At 30.7% G+C, this 19,255-nt stretch overlaps 1 protein-coding gene across 2 annotated transcripts in view; it reads right to left on the bottom strand.

Moving 5' to 3' along the window:
• Positions 1-3,183: 3,183 nt before the first annotated feature.
• The window catches only part of LOC107437146 (uncharacterized), a 71,322-nt gene continuing 55,250 nt past the window's right edge, over positions 3,184-19,255 (bottom strand). For both annotated transcript variants that reach the window (XM_016049056.5, XM_016049057.4), the window contains exons 4-9: positions 17,085-17,236; positions 13,760-15,258; positions 10,215-10,353; positions 8,321-8,402; positions 6,924-7,130; positions 3,184-4,526 (exon numbers count right to left, since the gene is read on the bottom strand). In XM_016049056.5, the coding sequence (XP_015904542.3) occupies positions 3,402-4,526; positions 6,924-7,130; positions 8,321-8,402; positions 10,215-10,353; positions 13,760-15,258; positions 17,085-17,236 (3,204 nt within the window). In that variant the 3' untranslated portion in view covers positions 3,184-3,401. The remainder of the gene's footprint in view (positions 4,527-6,923; positions 7,131-8,320; positions 8,403-10,214; positions 10,354-13,759; positions 15,259-17,084; positions 17,237-19,255) is intronic.

Genomic DNA, 19,255 nt, shown 5'->3' with positions numbered 1-19,255 from the left:
AAATTTCCATTAACATCATGGACACCTTAATTGTCGCTTTATAACAATAACTGATAGTACCATTAAGAAAAGTATTTATATTAACATAACTTAAATAAAATATATATACATATCAAAAATAATGTTACAATATTACAAGTTAAATGACGCTGTGCATGCATATAAAATAATGTATAATCTATTGCACACAGTAACACACTGCCATTTATTGTTTTGTTTTTCTTTTAACATTTGAGATAATATTGTGTGTTATACTTCAAGTATTAAACTGAACACATTGCTAGTACACACTGACAGTATACTAACAATGAAACAAATTGGATAAGTTTAAGATTATTCGATTTCTAATTAGGATTTTTTTTCCTCAAGTATTTCCATCTAAGATTCAGTTATTGTCTAAGCATGCGAATTATAAAACAATTTGAAAATAACATATTTGAAAATTCGTTATTTCATTAAAGATTTGAAAATTAATAAAATAACAGTCCGTATGAGAACAAAACAATGTTAAGACTCTCATAATAACATTGAATAACATTGTTAAGCATATTGAATATTATTTATCTACATATTTAATATACACTATCAAATCACTCAAATTGATAAAAATATTTTGCCATATATTTATTTCGTTTAAATATATATATATATATATATATATATATATATATATATATATATATATATATATATATATATATATATATATATATATATCGCTCGCTTATATATTTAACTGTGTACTGATAATTTATAAAAAATTAGAAATGGGTTTTATTTTTACAAAGAAATAAGAAGTCTAAATATGTTTTAATAAAAACAAACCTATCAAATAAGAAAAATCAAACATAATTGTAGATTCATATAATTTTATAGAGGATAAATTAAAAGTTAGACTAAAAAAATTATTACAATTTATTGTTTGTCTTGTTTTATTTATTTATAATGTACTTTAGAAGTAGTATAAAAATATTTTTATTATTAATATGATATTTTTAGTATTAGTGTTAATGAGTTAAAAAAAAGAATTTTGCAATTGTTAAAAAACAAAAAGCTAATTATTTTCGAATATTTTAAAACAACTGCGATGGTGAAATATTTATTTAATTTATCTAACACCTAAAATCCTTCTAATCAATATTAAAATATGATTAGTAGAAAAATTTTCTTTCACAATCTGATAAATCAAAAGCATATTAAAATTAGTTCTAGAGACACTTTCCACATTCTAATGGTGCAATGATCTATTCTTAGAGAAAGCCTGCTCTCTCTCCCTCGCTTCAACTACCTAGTTAATGTAAAAGCATGCTTATATATAAAATGTTCAATCCTTGATTTAAGTGCCACCAGTTCCCTCCATTTAGCTCAGTCAAGTAGTTTAAAAAATTATTCTTATTTATTGTTCGTATAGTCCAAGAGGCAACTTCACAAAAAGTCAGACATTAAAATATTTTTCATATATTTTTGTACATCTAGATAAATTTACAATCACCTTCATATATACATTTTACGAATTCTTGTTAAAAACAGAGTAAAATAAGTATGCACGTTAGACGTCGCAAATTATCATTTAAACAAAGAAAAAATTTTTGTCGAAATCTTACAAATCACTATAAAGGAAAGCAAAATTAAAAATACAAAAGTCAATTTGATTGCTCAACGAAGCTTAAAGGTGGTTGTAAACGTCTCTTTTCTACCTCCCTTCAGTTTTTTACGACAATTAAACTGGTTTAAACCTTTTCCATAATAGTAATTCGATAGATTTTTTTTAAAAAAGTTTTTCCTATGCATACAGATTTATTTGTGTCTTCTATTATGGTTATTTTATGACCTTATTCCTGCCATGGATTCTAAAAATATATCCTAATCTAAAAATATGTTACGAAAAGTCTTGCATCATTTCGAAACTAAAACGAAACTAAATCCGCTAGTCAGATACTCTAGTGACTGCTTGTTGGAGATTAACACCAAATTGCCTGTGTTTTTTTTTTCCCTGAGACGGTTGTCAAATTGCATCATAAACTCAAAGGAATTGCTTTCATGGCATAAATTGTTTTTGAGACCTCTTTTAATTTAGTTTCATAAATTTATTTATCTTTCAAAGTTCAATTGATAAGTTTACCTGTCTTATTTTCAAATTCTTGCAATGTTCATTAACAAATTAATGGGCATTGCATAGCAGCCAAGTTTGAACTGTTTTATTTTTTAACTACATTAATTTGTATTTTGTATCGATATTTTTGGGTATAATTTTAATAATATTTTTTCTTTTAATTATACATAAATTTAGATTGCGTATAGATTAATATTTAATTGAGTACTTAAATTTTCAAAGTTTTTGACATTTTTAAATGTAACAAAAAATATTCAAACAAGATTTTTTTCTCAGTAATTTTTAAATTTGCATAAATTTGTTTAACATTAAAGCACTATTGAAGCCTGACAACTTGAGCATTATTAAGACACAAAATGTTTTAAATCATTTTGATAAGCGGAAGGTCAAATGCAAATAGAAAAAAGGTTACAATTAATTCTGGGAAAAAATTAATCCGTCACATTTTAGATAAAATATTGTAAACAGATAGAGAAGAATTTGATTTAATTTTTTTTTAAATAGACTTTATACATTATATAATGCTACAGACTTAAACGCCCCACTAGCGATGCTATAAATCAATTTTACAGATATCACAATCACCTATCTAATGTCAACAGGGGTCCGTGAAAGGTCCGGTTTTCGTGAAATTGTGAAAAAATTACTCCCATATTTTCAACCAGTGTCCGCTTTTATGAATTTGTGCAAATAGGGTCCGGTTATTGCAAAAATCTTTTTCAAGGAGTTTTTAAATTGTAAATAGATACAAGATTATGCTCGGCACTGTAAAATTATAATTAAAAAAACTAAATTTTCAAAAATAAACAGCAATTGCTGCTTCAAAATTAGAGAAGCAGCATACAAATATTTGGTATTTAGCCTATACTGCTGAACGCAAAATATTCATTTCGGACGAATAATGGAAGAATCATCTGCCGAAGACAAAACTTAATTCGTTTACATCCATCTTTCTTGTTTTCTGCCCTAGGAAGGGTTTATTCGATTAGCAAAACAATAATGAAGATAAACAAATTTGTGAAAGGGTCCGATTAAAAGAAAAAACATTTTGTGAAGGGTCCGTTTTTATAAAAAAATATTTTGTGAAGGGTCCGTTAACGGACCCAAATTTTTCTAAACAGACCCCTGGTCAATGACCTAAAAAAATATTAAAATGGTTGCCTCTTGGACAATTACATTAGTATACAATAATAATAAGTGCAAAAACTGTATTTTTAAATTCTAAAAGCTATTGTGTTGTTCATAAAGCACTTTTTTTAACACATCTAATTATTAAATTTCTTTACTTTTATGTCTCTATTGATCTTTGTGTAGCTGATGCTCTTTTATGTCCCTCACTAAATCTATTTTCAATCTCCCGCTGAGCTTTCGAATTCTTAATTCGATCTCGAGGAGCATCTTCATCTCCAGCTTGAATTGAAAATTTTCTGATTTTGTCTTGAAAAGTCAGTTTTTCTGGACGTGATATCCACATTTTCTTGAACTCCGGAGATTTGTCAGCCAAATCAGGAGGGACATCTTTCACAACCTCAGGCCGAGTTTTGCAAGAAGCATACAAGGAAGGTAAAATGTCTGCGTCACATGTCGAATATCCATTAGACTTCTTCGACAATGTACTGGAAATTCCCATAGTAGGAAACTTTCTTTCCGTATATCTACTGCCACTTCTAAGATGAGTAATTTCTTTAAGTGCCGACATATTGGAACTGGAAGACTTGGGTAGTGTGTGTGAACTATAACTACTTCCTGATGAACTATGTTGAGTTTTGAGACACTGATAATCAGCAGGCTTTATGTTTTCATAAATTCTAGATTGTTCTAAGCCAGTCTTTATTTCGCCATTTTGTTTTTGCTTCGACGGGGTTGAGGAAATCTCTTCTCGACCAAGTGAAACATCGTTTGGTACTTCTATCAACCAATTATTTTGTGATTCGTTGACAGAATTATCCAAATCGTTTTCGATTGAGCAGAAATAAGCACATGAATCTGATATTTCAAGCTTAGCTAAACTGCTGCTTCCGTTTTCATTTAGAACCGCTTCCTGAACGGGCTCAAAAGCAGAATTTGATTCTTGATTGTCAGATAACGGTATTGGAGTGAAGTTTTTGCTTGGACGAGGTGCAGGAACAGGTGGTTTGGACAATCTGTTTCCATTTGTGGCAGGATTTTGTTCAGACGATATTTTGAGAATGTTGTTCGTGAGAGGTAAAGAAGGCGATTGCAGGTCGTTGTCTGGTATGGCCACATCCAGAGGAATGAAGTGCCTTTCGGAAGGATTTCCAAAAGGCAGTTCTCGTTTGTTGTTAGCTTTCTCGGAACTCTTAGGGGGAGGATCGAGAAGCTCATCCAGAATTTTAAGTCCCAATCTTTCATTAGGAATTACTGTCAATTTATCCCCATGAAAGCTTTCAGTCTGGAAATAAAAAAATAGTTTCAAAAAATGTACAAATTTACCTTGAAAATAACCAATAGAAATTTACTTTAATAACAAACCACCAAGACAAGTAATAACTTTATTAAATTTAACTATAATAATTTTAATAATAATTTTATGTTTTTTAAGCAGTGTATTTAAAAACTGATCTATATGTTAATGAGTGATAATTTAAACTCAACCAGAAAAAATGTTTCTTTTTCTTTTATTTAAATATTATAATTAACATCTACAACACTAGTACAGTTTGTAAATAAAAAATGGAACTCAGGTATAATTCCTGTTCTAAATTTATGTCAAGAAAAAACAAAAACGTTATAAAAATATGACTAATCAGTACTAGGAAATCGGCATTGAAACATGATTGATTGACGAAATTTAGAAGTGTTTCCATAAATCACCTTTCGGTACCACTCAGTTTCCCCCAGTAATTAAACAGGTTTTGATTCGTGGTGAACCTGGTCTTCCTCTTCATAAAAATGCTTTTTTTTCTTTTTTCCTTGTTTAAACTTTGCGCCCGATAAAGACATTTTTTTAAAAATTATTTAATTTTATTTTAAAACAGTCGTTGAACAGCCGACCTGATTTTACGACTACACCAATGTTCAACTCCGTATCCTTGTAATTTTGAACCCTTTACAGAAGACAAGGGAACTCCTGGATCAAGTATTGGGAGAAATTTGCCTTCGCGAAGGACCTTTTGATTGAGTTGGTTCTGATGTTTTTAATCCCATCTTCATTTGGAGGTTTCTATAATTATAAATAATATTTTGACAACGCTTTTATTTTTCTCGAATTTCGAAGTTTTTCTCGAATAAATTTTTTCCCACAAAAATTTCTATAAAAATCAGCTAATCTTACAAAATAATGAATTGAAGTTGTTAAAGTAAGAAAGAAATGATTATGATTAAAACGTATCTCTATTTGCGAATTTTCATACTTAATTCATTTTTTTCTGCAACAGTACATTGCCCTATATAAGCAGTAATTAAAAGACATTTTAAAATAAAAATATACACATTTATTGATCGTTTCGTATATTGACTATGTAATACGAATTATTTTAATGTAAATACCTCAGCCAATAATTCAATTTCAGAGCCTCTTTCTTAATGCAAATGCAGAATAAATTAAATATCCGTGATGTTTTAACATAAGTACTACTATTCATACCAAATTTTTTCCTCCTTCATGTGTGTATACTACAATATTATGCTTAAATCATCATTGAGTAAATAAACTTTCGAATAATAATATAACTTTCAATTTGTTCGTCAACTTCTTGAGTATAATGAGAGATTACTTAAATTAAAACTTTTCTCTTCCCTAGAAAAACTATTTTAATCAACATAATAAAATTATTTTATTTCATTTCAAATTTTTTTCAGATGTAACTATCTGAATCATGACAGTGAGCAGATTTTATATTACTGAATTACAAAGTCACTTATCCCTTTCATTCCCTTGTAAACTTTAATTCTTTTTTTCCTAAAAAAAATTTAAGGTTTGACAACATTTTTTCTAAAAAGAATAGTTAAATCTTAACTTTATTTTTAATTTTAGACACTAAATTTCAAAAATATCACGAACAAAATAAAAAGAATAATAATAATTATAATTAAAAACCAACCCAATTCTGCGTTCGTTCCGTCAAATCATATTTATTTAATTAAACCATAGAAATATTTTAACGCTTCTGATGCCGCCATCTATGAAGCACGATATAAACAATTTTGTGTGTCAGTCCAAATTTTGGTCATAAATTAATCAACCTACACACAAAATATTTCAATACTTAGATTAAAATTTTTTAATTAAAGTTTCCAAAAAATTGCGTACTAAGGACCAGTTCAATCTTACTTGAGTTCTTTAAATTCATGCTTAATAAAAACCTGTGTGCGCACAAGAAACTTATGGTGCTGCCATCTAAGAAGCATAATATCTATTATTTTTGTAAGTTGAACTTTCCTAATAGAAATTTAGAAATTGTATTTCAGCTCAAAATTATGCTTTCAGAATTATGTATGTATCAGAATTATATATATATATATATATATATATATATATATATATATATATATATATATATATATATATATATATATATATATATATATAATTGTTGATTGTTGTTTTACAAAGTTACATCTCTTTTTTTATCATTAATACGATTTTGTGAAAACAGATTTTAATTGTAAGTAAAATACTGTAAAAGTACTGTAATAAAATACTGTAATACTGTACTTTAAAAGTATAGAAATATAACAATTTTTTTTTTTTAACGCTTTATGGAAGTTAATGAGAGGTTTAACAATTTAACCTCTCATTAACTTCTATATAATTTTTAACAATGCACCAAAAGATTAATATAAATACCTTATCTGTGTCTGTGGATTCAGAACAGACAGACCCTTCATCGTCGTCGTCATCTAGCTCCTGTTCGGCCCTCCGTTGGAACTCTCGCTCCAAGCGGAGGATGCGGAGCCATTCTTCCTGCTTCTCACTCCTCTCATCCAAAGATTCCAGGTAGGATATCTCCTGGTCACGTGCTTTCCTGGCATCTAGCACTTGCTCTTTTTGCAACTATTAAATCATTTAAAACTTTAGTAGGAAGTAAAGTAAGTAAATCACATTACGTTCTACCAAAAATAGTATTTATACCGATGAACAATTTTTTCTCTCTCACAAAAATTGCACCTCCCAGACTATATTTCAACTATAATCAAATTATAAATCAATTCATTACATGAATAATTTTGTCGTATGTAGAGGGAGAAATAGAGTTTATTCATAGGTTAAAATAGTTTTAAGTCACAATAACAAAGTTTAACAATTCCTTACTGTTAATCTCATTCGCAAAAAGGTTTTCATTATTTCAATTAAATAAAAATGTAAATAAAGTTGTTTATATTTTCATTATTTTACAAAACAGTTGCTTAACATTCAATATAGTCATCAACAACTCCTATCTTTATGTGTTTAACAAAATATATTATTTTAAAATCATTTTCATCAGAAACATTTATAAATTGTGCAGAACAACAAAAAACAAAAGTACGATCATGCTTGTAAAGCATTAAGTTCTTTAGATTTACTTCAGAACTTAAAATTAAAGGCTGAGATATTAAGAAAATAGATATTTTCTCTCATTTTGAGTTTTTAAAAAATAAATAAATAAAAAATATTATATTTTCTTTTTAAGTCGTTCATACTTCGCATTCCTTTTGTAAATAAAAAATTTTACACTCAAATGACATGCTCTTAGAGACTGCTCTTGAATCTCAAATTAAGAAAGAAAACTAATTAAAAAAAAATTACAGTAAAAAATTCCTTTAGTGCAAAATTTAGCAATTCAATTTTGAATGTAGAAGTTGTATTTTTAGAATAATTCGTAATATGCTGCCTAATTAAGTTTCTATAAAATGCACAGTATTTAATACAATATTACTTAGACAGAGTTATGAATTTTCTTAAAAAGGTGGTCAAAAAAATTTGAAAAATTGAAATAGCCTTTCTGTTTTTTTTCTTGCAATTTTTTTAATCATTGGAAACATTGGGGAAAAAAATTTCCTATTAATTTATAACAGATAGCTTAAAAATCACAAAAGCTAAAAGCTTAGCCTTAGTCTAATAAATTACGCAACACACCATTCAACTAAATAATAATTAAAAAAATCATAAGATTGGAAAAAAGTGCAGCTTTACTGGACAGTAAAACGATTGACAAGTTTAAAGTATCATAAATATTAAAGATGATAAAAAAAATTTCTTACCTTCTCCTTTGCTTCACGTTCCCACGGAGAAGCGCTAAATACTGAACCCTTTTCTGTTCTCTGTTGGAATTCCTCATTCAATCTATCAAATTAAAAATTCAATATTTTCATAACAAAAAATGCAAACCGCAAAAATGTTACATTGAATAACACTATACATGTTGCCTCAACCTCATTTAAAAATATCAGTTCCAAACACAATTTTTTTATTATTATTATTATTATTACAAGCAGAGATAGAGAGATTTTGGTAATATAGGAAAAAATTTGGTTACTTGCAGAAGAATTATAAATATGCAGACAAATTTGATTTCTTTAGGTGAAACTGTCAATCTTGGGTTTGCTATAACTATGGGTGGATCCCAGAGATGCTATACCTTATATAAACTCGTTCAAAGCTTTATTGATCGTAAGGGTATTAACATAAGTTTTTGACTTCAAATATTTTTTTTTATTTCCAATGAGCTGCACAATCAGTCTTCCCGATGAGCAGACCTAGTGCGTTCTCCAGCAGTGGTATCCACTCTTTCAGGACCACCACAATGGGTGAGATACCGTTGGCCATGTTAATTGGGATGTCCAGTTTCTGCCACACTAGATGGCAGCACAGAGACTCTATTTGGATGCTAAAGTGCACTAGGAGTTTGATTTTGCCGGAAATGCCAAGAGCCAATAAGGCTCTTGGCTTCAGGGATCTTTTACATGCGGCATAATCATACGACATGGCCGCTGAGGATTTTCTGCAGTCCGAAAATCCGGTGTCTGGGCCGGGGATCGAACCCCCAGACTTGGGTGACTTTAAATATAAACCAAAGAAAAGAGTAATCAAATGCGTTAAATAGCATGATTTCGGCATTAAGTTTCGGTAACCAGGCGTCATAGAGATTACGGCTTTAATAGGTATTTGTTTCGATTAGGTACGCACAGATACAACGACAAGTACCCCAGAAATCATTTATTTTTCCATTTCGGGGTCATATTTAGTTTATCCGTCCATTTAATCAGCTTGCGTATGATGTCTAATGTAGTTTACGTTAGGCAGAGAGTAGAATTGCTATTCAAACCTACATTCAATTTCATATGTTTTGCAATCCACTTTAATTTCTTTAATACACAAAAACCTTAGAAAAAGAATTCTGCCTTTAAAAATCATAAATTTACTAGCAACAAAATTTCCACAAAAAAAAACTTTTGCTCTAAAAACTTACAAAACATAAATTTTAATAAGTAACACGTAGCACAACAATTTTTATACAAAGATCTCGATTTTTAACAGATCTAAAATTATCAAAGTCAGTAATACGCTGTGATCAGTACAAAGCAGACTTTTTAAAAGTTGTTCCATGAGTTAAAACAAATCAACCATTTTAAAACTTGTTCTAAATTTAAATTTTGAAACGAGCTGTTTACAGGACAATGAAGACAAAAAGAAAAAAAGGAAAAGAGAGAAAAAAGAAGAGAATTAAGAAAAGTAATAAGTTTTATTTATTGCGCATAAACTGCAAGCATATAGAATAAGATAAAATAAGTTAAATGTAGAGAATATAAATGCGCAGTAAATAAAACTTATTACTTTTCTTAATTTTCTTCGTTTATCTCTCTTCTCCTTTTTTTCTTTATTATCCTATAAACAGCTCGTTTCAAAATTTAAATTTAGGACAAATTTTAAAGCTGTAGATTTGGCAAAACTCGTGGAATAATTTTTAAAAAGTCTGCTTTGTACTGATCAGCTTATTACTGACTCTGATATTTTGTATTCAAAATAGAAAATAAAATAAACATTTCCTATTTATATGAAACGACACTTTAGCGTTGCATGTTATGCACGAGTAAATAGGTTTATATAAGGTGAAAGATGTTAAATAAACAAATATAGTTTTAGGGACAAGTTTACCTTTCTCTGGAGGAATCCTCGTTCATGTGTCGTCGCCTGGTTGACAGGGACGACGACGCATCACTACATAAACTCGTCATGGAGGCTGACAACAGGGATTTGTCTATTTGGCGATAGCTGTTGGCCGATCTAGCACCACCTGAGAAGTAAAAAAGTCTTAGTTTTTGAAATAAACTTCGTCGCTTGACCTTGAGCAGTCAATCCCTATTTTTTGAGGAAGGGCGGAAATACTCATCAGGAGTAAAACAATAGGCTTGACTTAAATAGGTACTTTTTTTTTTCCTTCCTCCCGTTATGGCACTCCCAAAAACATCTAATCTTATCATTTAATGAATCTAAAACTACAAACGTAACAACAGTAAGTGCAATAAATGCAACAAATATAATCGAAAGCTTTAAAAATGTAATAATGGTAATAGAAAATTATAAATGTAAAACTATAAATATAAAACTATGAATGAAATAACTGCAATCGAAAATTATAAGTGTAAAATTGTAAATTGCGAAAGGAATACATCAATGATATAATCTCAAAAACGAAAGAAAAAATTGCGTGCGACGAAATATAGTTTAGAAATATGCCTTATGTTAGTTAATCAAATCTGGAGACTCGTTGGTTTCCGTTGTTTTGAGAAATCGCCATTTTGAAGTTTGCAACACAAATTCGCATTCAAACATAAAAAATGCGTGAATTTACATACGTGAAAACGTTAAAGACGCTGTTCGTTTTCTTTTTGTATCAAGTTCAACTTACGCTTCTAGTTCAATATTCTCAAGTATGTATGCAGCTGATAATATTATAATTTTCCTTTTAAAAGAAAAATAATTTTTAAAACTTGAATACTGATGTTCGTCAGTATGCAGTTCGTCACTCCACTTTCTCAATTTAAATGATACTTTTAAAACAAAATCTTTATGGGTACAAACTGTGTCCATGACTGATGACAATGCAAGTTTCAGTCCATTTCTGATCACTACAAGCCAAATTTCTCACCATTCAATTGATAGTTTATTAAAAGTTTGACCAGTTTTAGTCCATTTCTGATCACTACAAGCCAAATTTCTCACCATTCAATTGATAGTTTATTAAAATTTTGACCACCTTCTGAATAATTTGTGTACTCAAAATTTAACCACAGCTCTGTATCGAAAATACAAATTTTAATCGCTCTCTGACAACTGCAGGATGAATTAATCGCCTATAGGAATGTATCGTTAATCCGAATTTTGTCCACTTTTCGACTAGTTAGACCTAAAAAAAACTATAAGGCATACAATTAAAAAGGAGAAAAATTAAATAACATTTTAAAAACTATGTTTTTCAAGTAAACTAAAAAAAAAAAATCTGATTTGAAAGAAAAAACAAAGGGAGTATCACTTAGTAATAATTCTATTACCCCTAAAAGATCATTCCACATCTTCCGAAAATAATACACAAAAAGCGTTTTTTTCTTCATGCCTGACAAAAATAACATTATTTTCTTCTTTTTAATCTATTAAAAAAACTTAGATCTAAAAATTCAATTTTATGAACTAAACTCTTGAGGAAATAAACTGAATTAAAAAATCAAATTTATGAAATAAACATTTAATAAAAACAACAAACAAAAAATAATAATAATTTTTTACCTAATGTTTGAGGGCGATAGTAGAAATAAAGAATGATTCTTGTTCGAATCTCTTAATGATTCGAAACGGGAGAAGTATTTTAGGTGAAAAAGATAGAGCCTCATGGGTATTCCTTATCACGATAAACTGTGAATGATTCGTGACAAAACTGACATGCAAGATGATAAATTCCTATTAAACAGGGTGTCCTTTTTTGGTTAAAGACGTGCCTCATCAAGAAAAACATTTTTACTATTTACGAACAAGAAGATTCTTGTCTAGAAAAGACAAGAATATCTCTTCCGTTATCGTTCAAGTAGTGACGGGGACATGTTTTATCTTTATTCTGTAAATAATTTTTTATCTTAATTGTTTTATTTCTTTTTAATGGAACATTTGGTTAAAAACAAATCAGAATTCCTTTAAATATGCTACATATTAAACTTAGCACATTAGTATATTCGAGTTCGTGCTGGAGAATGAACTTCTATCGATTAGATTAAAATCGCGCTAATTAGTTAATCAACGATTACGAAATTTCATTGATAGAAACAAGTCTGAATGACGTCAGATACTTCACATTATTTTAATATCTTCCATGCATAGTGAATTCCAACTGACGCTATTTATAAATTAAATTTTTATCACCCGATACAGTTGCGCAAAAGAACTAATCATGGTGATTTGAATTTAACAAATCAATTCCAAATCAAATTTTTGCACTAATCAAATCATGTAGTTCATTTACGTCGCACTAGAGCTTCGCAATGGTCTATTGGCGACTGTCTGGAAAACATCCCTGAGGATGATCCGAGGACATGCCATCCCAATTTTGATCCTCTGCAGAGGGGCACCTCTGCTTCCGTAGCCCGGCGACCTGCACGCGAAGTCTAGCACTTTAAGGTAGAACAGTTTAACGAGGACCAATACCGCACACCCTTGGTCCCTAAGCAGACTAATCCAAGTGGTCACCCACCCGCACACTGACCGCAGCCTGTGATGCTTGACTTCGGTGATCTGCTGGGAACCGTGTCTTAACGATCAGTCCACTGCGGAACAATAGTAATAAACGAATTAGATATAACAGATATCAATCACCGATTGCGATTAATAATGTAAAATATATAAACGGAGTCGGTTTAAATAGTCAAATAAAATTAAATTATTGGAATCAATTATTTAAAATAACTTATTCGAATCTGTAAAGTATTCCCGCAACAACCCGATGAGAATCAAGGGTTTATGGAGGTTTAGACTCCGCGATTTCGTGACCATCAGCACGGTTGTGGCAGCGTGTTCTGCATTACGCACATGCCGCTTTTATTTCCCAAATAATCTGGTACCCATTTCTCTGAAGTTGGGTGGGCTTCAAGCTGCCATGGGGGATCGAACTCCAGTTCTTCACAATGACAGATCTGGGCCTTAGCCACTGAGCCATCGCTGCTCAACCAACCAATCAGTATTAACCAGAATAGTCCAATAAATCTTATTCGAAATCACTGGACTCAAATGATCGAATTGTAACTCTGAGATTTTAGGCCATCAAGAACTTTTTTTAGTGTTACGTGTAGAGTTAGTGCGCCGTTAGTGCGCCTAACCAAATTGATATCTTTCATTAAACGTTGCGTTGTCTAAACTTTCTCTCATTACAAATGTTAAGATTTTTACTGAACATTGCAATTAAAACGTTACAACCTTTGATTAAACATAACCTAGTGTTAGGTTAATTGCCTAACAAAACTGAGATCTTTAACTAAAATTGACTAATGTAATACACATTACAATAATAACTACTCACATGATATCAAAAATTTCTTTTCATACGTTCAATTATTTCTTCTAAAATATTCTGTATACTACTAGAGATAAATTTTTGTGACTTCAAGTATAACACGAAAGCAAAATTTCCTTTCTCACAATTTAAATTTAAAACCTACCTTCTGAAGATCTTGATTGTTCCATACTACTATCTGATTTACAAGGTCTTCTATTAAATTCTCTGCTCGAACTTGATGATGAATCACAGCTCGATTTAAATGACAAGGTTGATGAATCAGTAGCTGTTGGTGATGTATGATGAGCTGGACGAGTGGAAAGTTCATTGATAACACATTGGTAAGCGGGCACTGTAGTTAATTGCGCACTTGTGGCGATAAGGCCATTGGCGAACCTGGGCAATCTAGGTGTAGGCTTTACTACTTCTTTTCCATACGAATTAATGTGAGCTTGACCATTCCATCCTCTAGTTTCCAACATTTCTGAAGGTTGGCATACATTGTTGTTAGGTTTCTGAGCTACTGGAGGTGGATGTGTTTTATGCCTGTCAAACTGCTGTTCTCTGATTGAGCTCTTTGATTGAAGAGCATGTTGACCATTCTCCGAAGATACAGTTTTTTGTTGACATTCTTGCAGCTTAAAATTCTGTGCAGAATGACCATTGTTATAATGAGTCTCTATATTATAATTGGCATAAACACTTTCAGGGAAAACCTCCTGAATGCCTCTGAAGTTTTCCCTTGGTGAAGTATGCAAAGATGAGGAATTTTCATACAAAGGACCACTGGTTGAATTTGATCTACTTCGTTGATAGTCAAATGGGTGTTCCAATCTACCTCCATTAGCAGTTCGAGCTGATATTTCATGGTTAGCATAGATAGCATTGTTGTTATCAGATGGATTATAAACTCTGTTGTCAGAAGGGATTTGATTAAAATGAGAATTTAAAGACGAAGTACTTTCGGTTCGTTGTGTCATTATTATATTGTTTTGCTGCATAGTACGATTCATATATTCCCGAATAGGATTAAAGCAATCGGTGGGGACTCTTCCGTTGGAGGGTAAAGTTTGACTTTTAATTGCTGTTTGGAGATTTGAAGAGGATGAGTTTGGTAAATGTGATAAAGATGGTGATTGCTGCAAATTAATTTGAGTATCCTTTCTAGATGTCTTTCTGTCAAACATTTGATTTTCATCAAACACTGGCCTTTTCTCGTGCGGTGATACCGGTGATCGAGTGTATGAAGAGTTTAAATGATCGCTATTGCCATTCGAGAACGAATTAACGTTTTCATAACTCTTTTGAGAGTTATTCATGTCACCTGGACTTCTGTGGTAATGAGTTTCAAAATCACCAGTGCTATAACTTCTTTCAGGGCGATGGTTGAACGAAGCCATATCGCATTTTTTCAGGGTATCAGGATCAGGATAAGAACCCAGAGGTCCAGTTCGTAGCATAACTACAGGAGGAGGCATTGGTTTTGGGTCTTGTGTAGGCATGCGATGGCATAACTTTCCACTTTTTGAATATCGTGGTTCGTAGCTGGATGTACCAGTAACGACAGTTCTGGAAGCTGGTGCAAATCCATTTGGTAGAGTGTGTGAGCCATGCACAGGCATTGGAAAACGTCCTCCTAAGGCTGGATTTAGGTTGATGTCCCTGATATAAAAAAAAATTACATTAAAAACTAATATCAAAAAATAATAGAATAAAGTTATAGATCCATGATCAAATACAAGGAATATAAATACTGTAATAAACAAATTAAAGAATTTAAAGAAAAACGCATAGGAAAAAATACGCAACAAGTAAAGATATATTTTCCTTAACTAATTCAATTTTACTTACATATCACTTTTCTATTCGAAAACTTTCCCCGCATTTTCTCATATATCAAGTGTACTTAGATTTCATCAAATTTGCAATCTATCAAAAATACAACATCGAAACTCTAGTGTAAATTTATACACTATATTCTCCTTATTGTGACCACTTGTCAAAAGCCAGAATAACTACCTTCCTCAGAGTGGCCCACCACGATGCGTGCAGGTTGAGAGTTAATTAGGGTTCGCAAGGACAGATGCGTACTTATCTTGATCAATCGTGCCTTCCACAATGATGAGTGCACCCAAAGAATGCCACGAAAATATTCCCCAGACGATAATGCTCTTCCCTCAAGCTTGGTCCATTCCAGCAATTGTTGCAGGATGTTTTTTTTTCAGACGGTTCACACTGTATAAGCCAACGTCTATTTGTTCAAAGGTGCATAAAACGTGATTCGTTGGAAAAAAAACCAACGGTCGCCAGTCTGTGCACGTCCAGTCGCAGTACTGGCGTGTAAATTCCAGCCTTCGTCGCTGATGAACAGCAATCAGCATAGGTGCGCTAACTAGATTATACGTCTATTCACCCGAACGCGTCTCTGCAGCCGTCGTTCACGTCAGTCATGTCATTTATGGTCCACAGCGCACCGCATTTGCCACGTATCTGATTTTACCACATTTACCACTTAGCATTACGCCAACGACAGCAATATTTTCCGATTACCTTGAGGACCTTTTATATACGTTTCACAGCAATGTGCTGCCATCTGCTTTTTGTGATTGGTTGTTTCACGAGGACGTCGGACTCGTGTTGTGTTCAAATTAATGTGATTGGATTGTATTTCTCTGAATAGTAATTGCCGATTTAAAAAAAAACTGTTCCTTTAAACTATATTTATTCTTTTTCCTTTTTTTAATAACTAAAAGGTTCTACTCACAAACACCTCAAATTGCTTCTCATTTGTCAGTATTCCCCCCCCCCTTAAAAATCGATATTTTCCACAAAAACAAAGTACTTTTTGTTAGCAAAATATGCAATCATTGTACTTAAGAAATGAGAAGTAATTTTACTCACTAACGAAACTTGTAACAGTTCAAATAGAGAATAGTTTTTATTTCTCTTGCATTAAACTTTTTTACTTTTAAAAATGTCTACATAACTGTTAACATTTGTATTTGGCAACACCTGAAAAAATTAGAAAAATTTACAAAAAAAAATCACTTTTATTGCAATAACTTTCGAATAAATTGGATATTTGAAGGGAAAAAAAACTCGAATCAAGTTCATAGATGTAGAAGGCCCTTTCAGCGTGTCAAATTTCAACTCCGTATTTTCATAAATGCAGCCTGCAGTTAGGCCTACATGGTATTTCTCGCTATAAGTTCAACAGTCAATAATTCTCGAACTATTTATCACGTGTTCATTTATTTTTTTTTAAACCATCGTTCTCACTGCACGTTTTATACTCACCATCGCAATTTCAAGTTCCTAAATCACATAGTTTGTCCGCAGACAAAACAAAGGATAACGTTAAGGTGAAAATTCAAAAAATTGGTGTCGGTGGAACTTACGATTTTTCGTAATAGAGATTAAAAAGCAGAGGTAGAAAAAATAATAAAAATGTTAAGAGTTACTTGAAGGGGGAAAAAAAGATTTTTTACCTCTTAAAGAGGGAGTTTGGAGTGCCATCCACTCCGTTAGGAACTACACCTCGAGATTGTGGAGGAGGAGGTCTCCGTCCTGGTATAGGCGGAGGAGGTCTACCATCCACGCGCATAGGCATAGACAGCATAGCTTCTTTTCGACTTACATCCTGTTATGAAGAGAAGAAAAATAACAATGCCTAAGCTGATGATGATAACATACGAGTAAACTCAATGGCATTATAAACAGTTTATCAGAAATATTTAATTGCTAAAATTACAACAAAAATCGTATCTAAAATCATGACAACAGAGTTCTACAGAGATGTGCAAGACATGAAGAGTCAAAATTTATCTGGGCTTGATCATAAATATTTATATTCTTCCTTATATATTTATTTGAAAGAACTCTGAAGAACAAAATTAAAATAAAATTATTTTTCTATTTTTTTTTCATACTGTAAGAATGGCTCTAATATAAAATTTTTAATTTTATATATGTTTTATTATTCTTTATGTTAAATAACACTTGCATTTTTCCTTTTTTTTTTTTTTTTTTTTTCTTTTTTTTTTTATAAAGCTGAAAGTTTGCAGGATTGGATGGGTCATAACTAAAATTGCTATCCCCCTCTTGGTCCCCAGCTAATTTAATGGGCCCTCTTTTAAGGTGGAACCTAGAGACCACAAGTCTATTTTAACTATAAAAAGTTCTGAATAATAAATAATGGGTGAAAAAATGAAAGAATATTATCACTAAATGACACTTGATCTTCATATTTGCGAATTATGCAACGAAACAAAAACATTCTTACTGCGTACGCATTCTATCAATAACACTATTATGGACTAACAAAAGTAATCCTATAATTTATTACAATCAATTTAGTTTTCCAAAACAATTAAAAAAAGAATTGTTTAAAATTAGACATAAAATATCTAGTTTGTTAAAGGAGATTTAGAATTCCTAATCAATTTTGTAAATCAAGATACCGAATGGACGCATTCTATCAATAACACTATTGTGGACTAACAAAAGTAATCCTATAATTTATTACTATTAATTTAATTTTCCAAAACAATTAAAAAAAGAATTGTTTAAAATTAGATATAAAATATCTAGTTTGTTAAAGGAGATTTAGAATTCCTAATCAATTTTGCAAATCAAGATACCGAATGGACGCATTCTATCAATAACACTATTAATATTATGGACTAACAAAAGTAATCCTATAATTTATTACAATCAATTTAGTTTTCCAAAACAATTAAAAAAAGAATTGCTTAAAATTAGATATAAAATATCTAGTTTGTTAAAGGAGATTTAGAATTCCTAATCAATTTTGTAAATCAAGATACCGAATGGACGCATTCTATCAATAACACTATTATGGACTAACAAAAGTAATCCTATAATTTATTACAATCAATTTAGTTTTCCAAAACAGCTAAAAAAGAAGTATTTAAAATTGGGTATAAAATATCTAGCTCGTTAAAGGAGATTTAGAATTCCTAAACAATTTTCCAAATCAAGTTACCGAATGGAATCTGGTTTTTAGCACTTCGACAAAATCGAAAATAAATAATTTTTAACGCCCCGTATTCCTAGTCTGATCCTGAAAGTCCGTCAGGAGGAAGGTTAAGATTGTTGAGTGCTGTGTGAGGTAGCACTTAGTGTCAAATAAATGTAATAGATGTCAGCACGAAAAATCATTAGTGGAATTGTTTTAAATCATGGAAAACGAAGAAATAAATAAAAGATAAAATTTTCTTTTATAATTTTGAATATATAGTACATAAGTATAATAAATAGTATAGAAAATAGAATATAGTAGTAAAAGTTTGACAATAAAAAGAAATGCTATTCTCTCAATGTAAGAATTTAACTTAATCAAATTCAATTCTCTTTGAAGGCGCCGGAGATATTTACAAAAAATTTAAGGAAGGCTGTGAAATAGCATAAAATAACGTTTTTTGCGAAGAACTAACTGCTTACAGTTAAGTTAGCAGTTAAGTTTTAAATATATATAAAAAAAATATTTTAAAATGAAAAAAAGAAAGTTTATTAAAAATATTTAAAAAAAAAAAATTAAAAAGTCTGAAAACAAAATAACGATTAGATCTAATATCGTCATCAGCTCACACTATTACATTCACAAATTAAAGTGCTAACATTATATTAGTATAGCCAA

The sequence above is a fragment of the Parasteatoda tepidariorum genome, chromosome 3 (genome assembly GCF_982258835.1).
Source record: "Parasteatoda tepidariorum strain Cologne lab strain chromosome 3, Ptep-v5.0, whole genome shotgun sequence".
NCBI lineage: Eukaryota > Metazoa > Arthropoda > Arachnida > Araneae > Theridiidae > Parasteatoda > Parasteatoda tepidariorum.
The sequence above is the reverse complement of the archived record's forward strand: the minus strand, read 5'-3'. Positions and strand labels throughout refer to the sequence as shown.